At 48.8% G+C, this 12,885-nt stretch overlaps 1 protein-coding gene across 1 annotated transcript; it reads right to left on the bottom strand.

The window, feature by feature from the left end:
• Positions 1-11,612: 11,612 nt before the first annotated feature.
• On the bottom strand, positions 11,613-12,380 carry LOC145793292 (uncharacterized). The gene has a single exon (XM_082876086.1). The coding sequence runs from the start codon at positions 12,378-12,380 to the stop codon at positions 11,613-11,615; it is 768 nt and encodes a 255-aa protein (XP_082732212.1).
• Between the last annotated feature and the right edge of the window lie 505 nt (positions 12,381-12,885).

Raw genomic sequence — 12,885 nt, 5'->3', positions numbered from 1 at the left:
AACTAAACCTGTGCCTTAGGATCAACCTTGGCATTCCAGCGATTCGGCACTGTTACGCTCTGGCCAAATCCTCCGGTCGGCTCGGGCGCTACTTTCTAAGGGCCAAGGACACCGACCATCACTTGGTAACCATGCTTGCCAGTTCTGGCAAACGATTTGATGATGTCATGGTCAATGTCTGCGGCAACTGGGAATTCGGTGACGGCGAAGATCGCTTAGACCCTATTCCAAGAAAGAGGGGTGAACTAGGTGGCCAAGTAACTCCTTATGTTTGTTGATCTTTCTTTTACTCGGCTTTCTTTTCAAGTCTAATCCTTCGTTTTTGCAGGCAGTAAGTTGAAGAAGATTCAGACTTCGACTGACGACGCAGTCCTTGCGGAGATTAAGACTGCACTTAAGTATTTTGGCCATCCAAATGTACAAAAGCAAGGGAGAGCCACCTATATACTTCGGCGGTATGAGCCTACTTGTACTACGTTCTCAGCTGCAGACGATATCCCGATCCCATCCGGCGAACACCACCTTACGGCTCTTATCTTCCCCAGCTTCAAGACCCTTAGACAAATTGGTTTCGAAGCTTCTGATTCGGAGCAAGACGCAGAGATGGTGGTCGAAGTAGTTGCCGAACCAACGAGAGGGTTTGCTGCGGAGGCTGAAGAGGTCGACGAGGCTCTAAACTCGGGGTTTGAGGCAACCGGTCTTAACCAGCCTGACTCACCGTCCACTTCGAGTCAGGCAGAGTTTTCCTTCGGAGATATTTTTACAGATTTGGGAGATCTACCCAGCGATTTTTCTGAAGGCATGGCTGCGGAAAATCTAACGCAGATGGCATGAAAGAGAAATGTCGAACGCATGGCCGCGTGACGGAAAGCCGAGGCCAGCCATTCTGGGCCTGCCCCAATTGAATCTTCACAACCCATTATGGTAAAAGAGACAGCTCAAGTTATTTCAGCCGAGTCAGATAAGGTGGCCGAATAGTAGATCCCAGAAGAAAGGCCGATTCAAGAAGAGCGGCACAAAAAACGTACCGCCGAGGGAGAGGCCGGCTCAGAGGAGAGCCCTGCTGACAAACGGCCTCGTCTAGAGGAATCGGATGTGGTTGTTCCTTTCGTTATTCAACCGACGATCAAAAACACGCCGATCTCCTCTAACGCGTCTGCCTTGAAGGATCTAGCTGTGGCGTTGAGCTTGGCCGCCTCAACTTCGTTGCCAGCTGACAAGGCCACCTTTCGAGCAGAGCCGGATTTGGTTACTATAGCGTTAGTTGCCCAGTTGGCCCTTCTGGTATGTGATGATCCTGACTCCTTCTTTGGTCTAGTTTGCATACGATATTTCTTGGTATGTGATGATCCTGACTCCTTGTTTTGCAGATGGTTGGAAGGATAGCCGAACTAGGCCGCGGCCAATACGAAGCCATTGAAAGAATTGGCTGCCTGAAGGCGGAAGTTGAAGGTGAGAGAAGCAGGGTCGAGTTCGAGGCGATGAGAGCCGCGATGGAAAGTGCTCGAGCCGAAGTTGAGAAAGAGAGGGCTCAGACTGCTAACCGGCTTAGATCCGATGCCGAGGAGAGGGCGAGCGTGAGAAAGGAATCGCTTAAGTTAGCCAAGGAGGCAATTGCTAAGGTAGAGGCCGAGTTAGAAGAGTTGAAGAAGGCCAAGGAAAAAGCCGACTCTGAGGCTTCTGCGGCGCTCGAGGCTGGAAAGAGCGCCGCCTTTAAGGACTACGTAGAAGAAGTCCCCAAATTTGAGAATCGGGGATTCAAACATGGGTGGCTCAAAGCCCTTGTTGCCACTGGAGTTACATTGGCCATGCCAATTCTATACGAGCAAGTGGACGTTGAGCCACTTGAGTCTGATCCCGAGGATTGATTTGGGAGACATTAGTTTTATTAAGTATTTTCAATTTCAATGTATGTTTTTGTCTAGTAGATTTTCATCATTTTTGGATTTCATATGTAAAATGTCCGCTACTAGTGCCCAATTTATGAATGAAAATTTAATATTGTACTCAAGTTACTGCTTGTATTGTTTGTTGTATGAGTATATAATTAGGAGAATCAGCAATTAGAACAAAATGTCATGATTACGTGAGACGACAAACTTATGATTACGTAAGACGGCAAACTTAGAAGTCAATTAAATTTATGGATCTGATTTAATCAACAAATTGAATTCATGAGGTGCCGAAAAACACGAAGTTATGAATCTTGTACTGATGAATCGATTCGTTGGAACGGCTGGGGCACTCAAGCTGAATAGATTTACAAATCTGCCCTTGCCCCAGCTGATTCACGAATATTAAACGCCGAACAACACGTTATGAATCTTGTACTTAAGAACATTAAATGTATGAATCTTGTAGTGATGAATCAATTCGTGGAATGGCTGGGGCACTCAAGCCGACTAGATTGATGAATCTGCCCTTGCCCCAGCTGGTTTATGAACATTAAACGCTGAATAATACGTTATGAATCTTGTACTTAAGAACATTAAACGTATGAATCTTGTAGTGATGAATCGATTCATGGAACGGTTGGGGCACTCAAGCCGACTAGATTGATGAATCTGCCCTTGCTCCAGCTGGTTTACGAACATTAAATGCCGAATAACACGTTATGAATCTTGTATTGATGAATCGATTCGTGGAATGGCTGGGGCACTCAAGCCGACTAGATTGATGAATCTGCCCTTGCCCTAGCTGATTCATGAATATTAAACGCCGAATAATACGTTATGAATCTTGTACTTAAGAACATTAAACGTATGAATCTTGTAGTGGTTAATCGATTCGTGGAACGACTGGGCACTCAAGCCGACTAGATTGATGAATCTGCCCTTGCCTCAGCTGGTTTACGAACATTAAACGCCGAATAACAGCGGCTGACGGAGCGATCGGGACATATGACTCAGTCGGCGCCAAGCTGTTGACATTTCAATATTAATGAGGTTGCCTCGGAGGTGCTGCCCGCGTAGGGAATAAATGGGCGTGTCCTTTGTGAACAAGGGTCCTATTTATATGCTTAGTCAGCAACTCAGTCCATCCCTTTGAGGGAGATTAAACAAGTGCGAATGTCACAAAGACTTTTCTTCAATAGCAGAGGCGAAGCGAAGACGCTAGCTGAGCTGGGAGGAGCCATGAATTGAAGTGGTGATCTGTCACGCACGAGGAGTAGGACTTCGAGGGATCGGGAGAGACACCAATGTCCTTATTGTCAAAGTAGGTCGCCCAGGAGGGATAAGCAGCCTCAGGGCAAAGCTCCTCAACCCAGTTCTGGAAGGGAATCCGACGCGACTCCGTGCCCATTAAGTTTTGCGGTCTTCATGGGAAATAGACCAATGATAGGGGCGGACTGGATCGTTCGAGATCCAAACGTGGCAGTCGAGTTCGCTCGATAGATTTTTCTACCCAAAGTCCAGCAGTCGATGGTATGTCGGCAAGACTTCGAAGTGTTTCGAGAAGGGGCTGTACGCAGCTTATGAAATCGGCATGCGTCTTCGGGCCGCTCGGCGCAATATAGAGCAAAGAAATGAACGCATTCGGAAGTTAGAAGCTCGTGCGGAGAAGGCCGAGCGTGAGCTAAGGAAAATCAGGTCTGCCGAGTCTCAGTCAGCCAGCCAACCCAATCCGGTTGTGGAAGAGAGGGTGACTCAAAGGTTGATAAGTGATGCTATTGCTGATCGAAACACGACTAGTATGTTCGCGATTGACACTACAAGGGCCACGGCATATGAAAAAGGTTTTCATGACGGCCGAAAGATCGGAATTCACAAGACCAAGGAGAAACTTGCTGAAGAGGTTTGCCGATGTGAAAATCGTTGATTTAAGCATGGTTGGATCAAGGCATCTTAAGTCGTGGAAGCTCTCCGAGCGTCGGGCATTGATTCGGCATCGTCGCTCTACCAACGAAATCATTTTCCATTTTCCGCCTTTGAAGTAGAGCAGAGTGAGGATGAAGGCCACGCCATATAAAAATGCTCATTGTAATGCTTAAACGCAGATCGCATTCAAAACTATGTAATCATCGCCTGATTGAATAAAATGTTTGTATGTGTATTATTGTAACTTTCATAACTTTCATTCGGCACACACGTGTTTTCATGTGTTTTATTGTATAAATATCATTCCGAATGTTTATATGTTTCGAAGTATAAACATCATTCTACATTAAGTATTTAATCGGCATCATTATGTTACGCACGGCCTGAAAATCCATGAAGGGTGCTCCGAATCCGGAGGTTTAATCGGCCCAAGGATGTCGTGAGCCGATGGGGCTACGAATCCGGAGACTATTTGGCCAATCGTGATATCCACGAAGGGCGCTCCGAATCAGGAGGCTTTTTCAGTCCAAAGACGTCATGGGCCGATGGGGCTCCGAATCCGGAGACTTTATTTGGCTAATCGTGATATCCACAAAGGGCGCTCCGAATCCGGAGGCTTAATCGGCCCAAAGATGTCATGTGCCGATAGGGCTTCGAATCCCGAGACTTTTTGGCCAATCATGATATCCACGAAGGGCGCTTCGAATCCGGAGGCTTTTATCGGCTCAAAGACGTCGTGCAGCGATGGGGCTCCGAATCCGGAGACTTTATTTGGCCAATCGTGATATCCACGAAGGCCGCTCCGAATCCTGAGGCGTTATCGGCTCAAAGATGTCGTGTGCCGATGGGGCTCTGAATTCGGAGACTTTGGCCAATCGTGATATCCACGAAGGGCGCTCCGAATCCGGAGGTTTTTATCGGCCCAAAGACATCGTGCGCCGATGGGGCTCCCACTCTGGAGACATTTTTGCCAATCATGATATCCACGAAGGGCGCTCCAAATCCGGAGGCTTTTATCAGCCCAAAGACGTTGTGTGCCGATGGGGCTCCAAATCCGGAGACTTTATTTAGCCAATCGTGAAATCCACGAAAGGCGCTCCGAATCCGGAGTCTTTATCGGCCCAAAGACATCCTGTACCGTTGGGGCTCTGAATCCAGAGACTTTATTTGGCCAATCATGATATCCACGAAGAGCGCTCCGAATTCGGAGGCTTTATCGGCCAAAAGATGTCATGCGCCGATGGGGCTCCGAATCTGGAGAATTTTTGGCCAATCGTGATATCCACGAAGGGCGCTCTGAATCTGGAGGCTTTTATCGGCCCAAAGACGTCGTGCGCCAATGGGGCTCCGAATCCAGAGACTTTATTTGGCCAATCGTGATATCCACGATAGGTGCTCCGAATCCGGATGCTTTGTCGGCCGAAAGACGTCATGCGCCGATGGGGCTCCGAATCCGGAGACTTTATTTAGCCAATCGTGATATCCACGAAGGACGCTCTGAATCCGGAGGCCTTATCGACACAAAGACGTCATGCGCCGATGGGGCTCCGAATCCGGAGACGTTTTGGCCAATCGTGATATCCACGAAGGGCGCTCTGAATTCGGAGGCTTTTATCGGCCTAAAGACGTCGTGCGCCGATGGGGCTCTGAATCCGGAGACTTTATTTGGCCAATCGTGATATCTACGAAGGGCACTCTGAATCCGGAGGCTTTATTGGCCCAAATACGTCGTGCGCCGATGGGGCCCCAAATTCGGAGACTTTATTTGGCCAATCGTGATATCCACGAAGAGCACTCCGAATCCGGAGGCTTTATCGGCCCAAAGACGTTGTGTGCCGAAGGGGCTCCGAATTCGGAGACTTTGGCCAATCTTGATATTCACGAAGGGCGCTCCGAATCCAGAGGTTTTTATCGGCCCAAAGACGTCGTGCGCCGATGGGGATCCGACTCTGGAGACTTTTTGGCCAATCGTGATATCCACGAAGGGCGCTCCGAATCTGGAGGCTTTTATCGGCCTAAAGACATTGTGCGCCGATAGGGCTTCGAATCCGGAGACTTTATTTGGCCAATCGTGATATCCACGAAGGGAACTCCGAATCCAGAGGCTTTTATCGGCCCAAAGACGTTGTGCGCCGATGGGGCTCCGAATCCGGAGACCTTATTTGGCTAATCGTAAAATCCACGAAGGGCGCTCCGAATCAGGAGTGTTTATCGGCCCAAAGACATCCTGCGCCTTTGGGGCTCTGAATCCAGAGACTTTATTTGGCCAATCGTGATATCCATGAAGAGCGCTCCGAATCCGGAGGCTTTATCGGCCAAACGACGTCGTGCGCTGATGGGGCTCCGAATCCGGAGAATTTTTGGCCAATCGTGATATCCACAAAGGGCGCTCCGAATCTCGAGGCTTTTATTGGCCCAAAGACGTCGTGCGCTGATGGGACTCCGAATTTGGAGACTTTATTTGGCCAATCGTGATATCCACCAAGGGCGCTCTGAATCTGGAGTCTTTATCGGCCCAAAGACGTCCTGCGCCGATGGGGCTCCGAATTCGGACACTTTATTTGGCCAATTGTGATATCCATGAAGGGCACTCCGAATCCGGAGGCTTTATCGGCCCAAAGACGTCATGCGCCGATGGGGCTTCGAATCCGAAGACTTTATTTGGCCAATCGTGATATCCACGAAAGGCCCTCCGAATCCGGAGGCTTTATCGGCCCAAAGATGTCGTGCGCCGATGGGGCTCCAAATCCGGAGATTTTATTTTGCCAATCGTGATATCCACGAAGGGCGCTCCGAATCTGGATGCTTTATCGGCCCAAATACGTCGTGCGCCGATGGGGCCCCAAATCCGAAGACTATATTTGGCCAATCGTGATATCCATGAAGGGCGCTCCGAATCCAGAGGCTTTATCGGCCCAAAGACGTCGTGTGCCGATGGGGCTCCGAATTCAGAGACTTTGGCCAATCGTGATATCCACGAAGGGCGCTTTGAATCCGAAGGTTTTTATCGGCCCAAAGACGTCGTGCGCTGATGGGGCTCTGAGTCCGGAAATTTTTTGGCCAATCGTGATATCCACGAAGGGCGCTCCGAATTCGGAGGCTTTTATCGGCCCAAGGACGTCGTGCGCCGATGGGGCTCCGAATCCGGAGACTTTATTTGGCCAATCGTGATATCCACCAAGGGCGCTCCGAATCTGGAGTCTTTATCAGCCCAAAGACGTCCTACGCTGATGGGGCTCCGAATCCGGAGACTTTATTTGGCCAATTGTGATATCCACGAAGGGCACTCCGAATCCGGAGGCTTTATCGGCCCAAAGACGTCGTGCGCCGATGGGGCTCCGAATTCGGAGACTTTATTTGGCCAATTGTGATATCCACGAAGGGCACTCCGAATCCGGAGGCTTTATCGGCCCAAAGACGTCGTGCGCCAATGGGGCTCCGAATCCGGAGACTTTATTTGGCCAATCGTGATATCCACGAAAGGCGCTCCAAATCCGGAGGCTTTATTGGCCTAAAGATGTCGTGCGCCGATGGGGCTCCGAATCCGGAGACTTTGTTTGGCCAATCATGATATCCATGAAGGGCGCTCCGAATCCGGAGGCTTTATGGCCAAAAGACGTCGTGCGCTGATGGGGCTCTAAATTCGCAGACTTTTTGGCCATTCGTGATATCCACGAAAGACGCTCCAAATTTGGAGGCTTTTATCTGCCCAAAGATGTCGTGCGCCGATGGGGCTCCGAATCCGGAGACTTTATTTGGCCAATCGTGAAATCCATGACGGGCGCTCCGAATCTGGAGGCTTTTATTGGAACACCCTTGAACTCGATTTTGAAGTGAGTAAGTAGCGATCTTTGTATTACAGAAGATGAGATGTTCATGGCAAACCGTTTAGAACAAGTGTCATGCCCCACAAGTTGGGTCAATGATAAAATTTGCGTAAATGTGTGGAATTCCAAGGCCGTGGCAGACTCCTCCCTGACATGTCTTTGAGCCGATATGCCCTTACTCCTGCGATCGAATTAATCTGATAGGGGCCGTCGCAGTTAGGACCCAATCTTCCATTAGCCGGTCTCTTGGTAGCTGGAAGTACCTTCTTCAGGACCAACTCTCCTGGTGGGTAGCGGCGCAGCTAAACACGTTGATTGTATGACTTGGCAAGCTGCTGTTGGTACCACGCCATCGATGTAAGGGCACGGTCTCTTCATTCTTCGATTAGAATCAAATCCAGTGCCAGCATCATGTCGTTTTAGCCCATATCAAAAACTTGAGATTTCAGGGTTGGGTGGCCGATCTCTAAGGGTATGATCGCCTGGGTTCCAAAGCACAGAGCGAACGGTGTTTCTCCAGTAGATGGCCTCGGCGTAGTTCGATGAGCCCACAATACACTCGACATTTCTTCAACCCATTTGCCTTTAGCTTTCTCCAGCCTTTTCTTGATGCCGTCCAAGATGGATTTATGAGAGGCTTCGGCTTGACCATTGCTTTGTGGGTAAGCCGGTGTAGAAAAGTAAGGCCGGATACCATATTTGCTGCACAGCTCTCGGTAGACACCACAATCAAACTAGGTTGTCTGAGATAAGGGCTCTTGGAATGTCGAATCGCGTTATGATATTTCTCCACGCAAAGCGCTTGACATCAGAATCTCGAATGTGCGTTAATGCCTCTGCTTCAACCCATTTTGTGAAGTAGTCTGTGGCGACGATCAAATATCGCTTGTTTCCTGGGGCACTCGGCAACAGTCCTACGATGTCAAGCCCCTATTGGGTAAATGGCTAGGGGCTGGTGATAGAGCTCAACTCTTCAGCAGGAAGATGGGTTAACGGGGAGAACTTCTGGCACTGTTCACATTTCTTCACATAGCATTCGGCATCAGATCTCATTGTCGGCCAATAATACCCCTCTGTTATAGCTCTATGGGCCAAAGAGCACCCGCCAGAATGGGCGCCACAATTGCCCTCATGTATTTCAGCAAGAAGCTCTTCGATTTGTCGGGGTGCACACATTCCAAATATGGACCAGAGAGGGATTTTTTATAAAGCCTTCCTTGCGGATCCAAGTAGTATCGCAGGGCTTTGTTTCGCAGCTTGTGCGCTTCTTTCTTATCCTCTGTGAGCTATTCGGAAAACAGAAATACAGCAATGGGATCCATCCAACTCGGTCTAGATTCTATAACATTGACCTGAACTTCCTTCGAAGGGCCGATGCTCGGTTCCGGGATGAAACCTACTTCGATGGTCCATTTAATCTCTGAATTAATGGCGGAGGCTAGGCAAGCAAGGGTATCTGCATGTGTGTTCTGATCACACGTTATCTGGTTCAATTCATGATGGTCAAATTTTGCCAGCAATGAGTTGGCCGTTTTCATGTAAGCCGCCATATGGTTGTTTCTTGCCGCGTACTCCCCCTTGAGCTGATAGATCACCAGTTTTGAATCGTAAAATACAAGCAAATGCCGAGCACCCAGAAGATGTGCATTCTGTAAACTGGCTAGAAGGGCTTCGTATTCGGCCACATTATTTGATGCTTCGAAGCCGAGCTTGACGGCTTGCTCAATTATTATGTTGTCGGGAGCCATGATTACAACTCTGGCTCCGCTGCCCCGCTGATTGGATGATCCATTACAGTACAACTGCCAAATGTCCTTAACATAAATTCTCCAGTTCGGCTTCGGTCGAATCTCATCGAACTTGAAATCGATAAGACCCCCGGTGAATTCGGCAAGACCCCCAGTGAATTCGGCAACAAAGTCGGCAAGTACCTGTCCCTTGATTGAGGTTCTAGGTAGAAACTGAATGTCGTATTGGCCAAGTTCAAGTGCCCACTTTGAAACACGTCCTGATGCTTCTGCACTTCATAGAACTGATCGGAGAGGATAATCTGTTAGCACCCCAATGCTATGTCCCTGGAAGTAATGCATCAGTTTTCTTACCGCCATGACTAGGGCTAGAATGAGTTTTTCCAACGGAAGGTAGCGTGTTTTGGTGTCAACCATTGCCTTGCTCACATAATACACTGGTCGCTGCTCCCCCAGCTTTTCCTTTATCAGTACAGCGTTAACAGCCCTATCGGAAACTGCCAGATACAAAATGAGCGGGTCACCAGTAGCAGGTGTTGTCAAGAGTGGTACTGAGCGGAGGTAGGTCTTGAGGCTATTGAAAGCGGCTTCGCATTCGGCGGTCCATTCAAAAGCCTTGCCTTGCCGTAGTGTATGAAAGAATTGTCGGCACCAATCTGTGGATTGACTGATGAACCTTTTGAGTGTGGCGGCCGTCTCCATTAACTTCTAAACTTTCTTGACCGATCGAGGGGAGCTGAGTTCTAGGATTACTGTGATTTGCCTTGGGTTGGCTTTGATTCCTCGGTGGTTGACAATGTACCCCAAAAATTTGCCAGAGCCGATCCCAAACGCACATTTGGAAGCATTCAGCTTCATTTTGTATTTGCGTAAGATGCCGAATGTCTTTTCTAGATCGGCTAGATGGGTTTGCTCTTCTCTGGACTTGACCACCATGTCATCAATGTACACTTCCATAGTGCGGCCAAGTTGCTCCTTGAACATAGCCGGGACCAGTCTTTGGTAAGTTACCCCTGCATTCTTCAGCCCAAAAGGCATAACCTTATAGCAGTAGGTTCCTCTTGGGGTGAGGAATGCATTTTTTTCTTGGTCCTCAGGATGCATGACGATTTGATGGTAGCCTCTGTAAGCATCAAGGAAGCTCATACGCTGATGGTGTGCCGTCGTATCTACAAGTTGGTCAATTCTGGGTAGGGGAAAACAATCCTTGGGGTAGGCTTTGTTCAGGTCCGTGAAATCGACGCACACTCGCCATGTCCCATTTTTGTTCTTCACCACCACTGTATTAGAAGCCATGTAGGGTAGGTCACTTCCCTGATTGCCCCGGCTTCAAGCAGCCTGTCAACCTCCTCAACGACGGCGGCAGTGTGCTCTGCAGCTGACCGTTAGCTTTTCTGAATGTTCGGCTTGCACTTAGGATCGACATTCAAATGGTGCTGTGAAATGGACGGATCTACACCCAGCATCTCATACGGAGTCCACACAAAGATATCGATGTTGCTGAGCAGGAAAGAGATTAGCTGTTGTCTGTCGGCCTGATTCAGGGATACGCCGATCATGAAGAATTTGTCTGGGCTGCCATCGATTTCAACTCAGTCTAAGCCTTCCGTGGCTTTTTCATTTGGGAGCAGCCCAACATCGTCGAGGCTCTCTAGATCTATCACCTCAATAGAATTCACCTGCAGCTCCTTTGGTGTTTTTTTAGCAAGGAGATAACATGCTTGAGCTGATTTCTGGGAGCCACGGATTTGCTCAATGCCCCGCTCCGTCGGGAAGAGTAGCAGCTCATGATATGTACTCGGCACGGCGTGCATGGTGTGCAACCAAGTTCACCCCATAAGAAGATTGTACGGCGATCGCAGCTTGACGACCAAGAATTCTACATCTACCGTTCGGGAACTGACTCGGACTGGTAGTGTGATTTTCCCTAATGGGTATTCTGGATTGGCGTTGAAGCCGAATAATGGATAAGGAGCCGGAGAGAGATCTGATTCTGAGAAGCTGAGTTTGGTGAATGTCTTGTAATACATAACCTTTGATGTGCTCCCCGGATCAATGAGTATGCGCTCAATGGTGAATCGGTTTACACGTAACTCAATTACCAAGGGTTCGATGTGAGGAAGTATCACTCTGGCCAGATTTGAATCATCAAAAGAAATGCTTGCAGCTTCATGGGGCCGTTTAGTCGGAGTGAGTTGACTTTGAGGGTCGGGCTTCGACTAAATCGTATGCACCGCCGATGACATTGGCAGGCTGTATATCATGTGGATCACGTCGAGCGAAGGTGAATCCTGTCTTAAGGCAATTCCTTTGGTTGGGTTGCTTTTTCGGATGTACTGTTGTAGGCGGCCATCTTGTACCAATTCCTCCAGGTGATCCATCAGTGGATAACAACTCTCAGTATCATGGCCATGGTCCTTGTGATACTCACATCGTCTATTTTGTCTTCTCGTGTCGGGAGGTCCTACCATTTTCGACGGCCACTTGAAGAACGGAAGGTGTTGGGTTTTGGACATAACCACAGTGATCGGCTCTGTCAACTCTGTATATTTCTTCTCGGCGCGCCTCGTGCGCTTGCTGTCAACTTGTAATTGTTCACTTTCTCGGTGGGAGTAGTGGTCACTTGATCGGCGGGAATCCGGTCTCTTATCTCGTTTTGCCCGATGCTGTGGTTCAGGGCTTTGAGGTGCTACAGAGTTTAACGGCTGAGCAATTTTAGCAAGAGCTGTCTTGTTGGTCACATTATCGGCTTTAACCCTCAAGGCATCATCTTCCACTTTACAGTATTCTTCGGCTTTCTTCATCAGCGACCAAACTGTTTTGGGGGGCCCTCTGGTTAAAGAGCTGCGGAGAGCATTGTCAGGATGCAGCCCCATCTTGAAAGCGGTGATGGCCATAGAGTCATCGCAAGCATCATCTACCAGATTGAAACATTCCCAATATCGCGCTGAGTAGGCACGAAGGGTTTCCCTTGGTTGAATCTGCATTGCCCAGAGGGAATCGGCTTGCTTTGGCTGGACCTCATTAGTGATAAACCTTGCCCTGAAGGATTTTTGAAGTTTGTGGAAGCTTTTAATCGAAGCCGGCTCCAATTTGTAATACCACCTGACAGCTAGTGGTCCCAAACTTCTCGGAAATATTCTGCACATCAAAGCCTCGTCATCTGCATGCAGTGTCATGGCTTGCTTGTAATGGCGGATGTGATCGGTGGGGTCTGATTTACTGTCGTACAAGGTGAATGACAGCGCTTTGAACTTCTTGGGTAGCACTGCCTTTGCAATCCGTCAGACAAAAGGATCGTGTTGATCTTCATCCGAACTATTTCTTGTACGCTTTTGCCTTATACGGGGACTCTCTTCAGAAGAACTGGAAGTTTCAAATCGTCCCTTCTTCTTGGGCTCCGGGGATAATGAGTCAGAGTCGCTATCAGTGTCTTGTTGTCAGGCTCGAGATCGTCGACCACCTGCCCTCACTGGTCGTTCCGGATCTTGG

This window comes from Camellia sinensis, chromosome 6, assembly GCF_055761805.1.
Source record: "Camellia sinensis isolate YWXY chromosome 6, ASM5576180v1, whole genome shotgun sequence".
Classification (NCBI taxonomy): domain Eukaryota; kingdom Viridiplantae; phylum Streptophyta; class Magnoliopsida; order Ericales; family Theaceae; genus Camellia; species Camellia sinensis.
The sequence above is the reverse complement of the archived record's forward strand: the minus strand, read 5'-3'. Positions and strand labels throughout refer to the sequence as shown.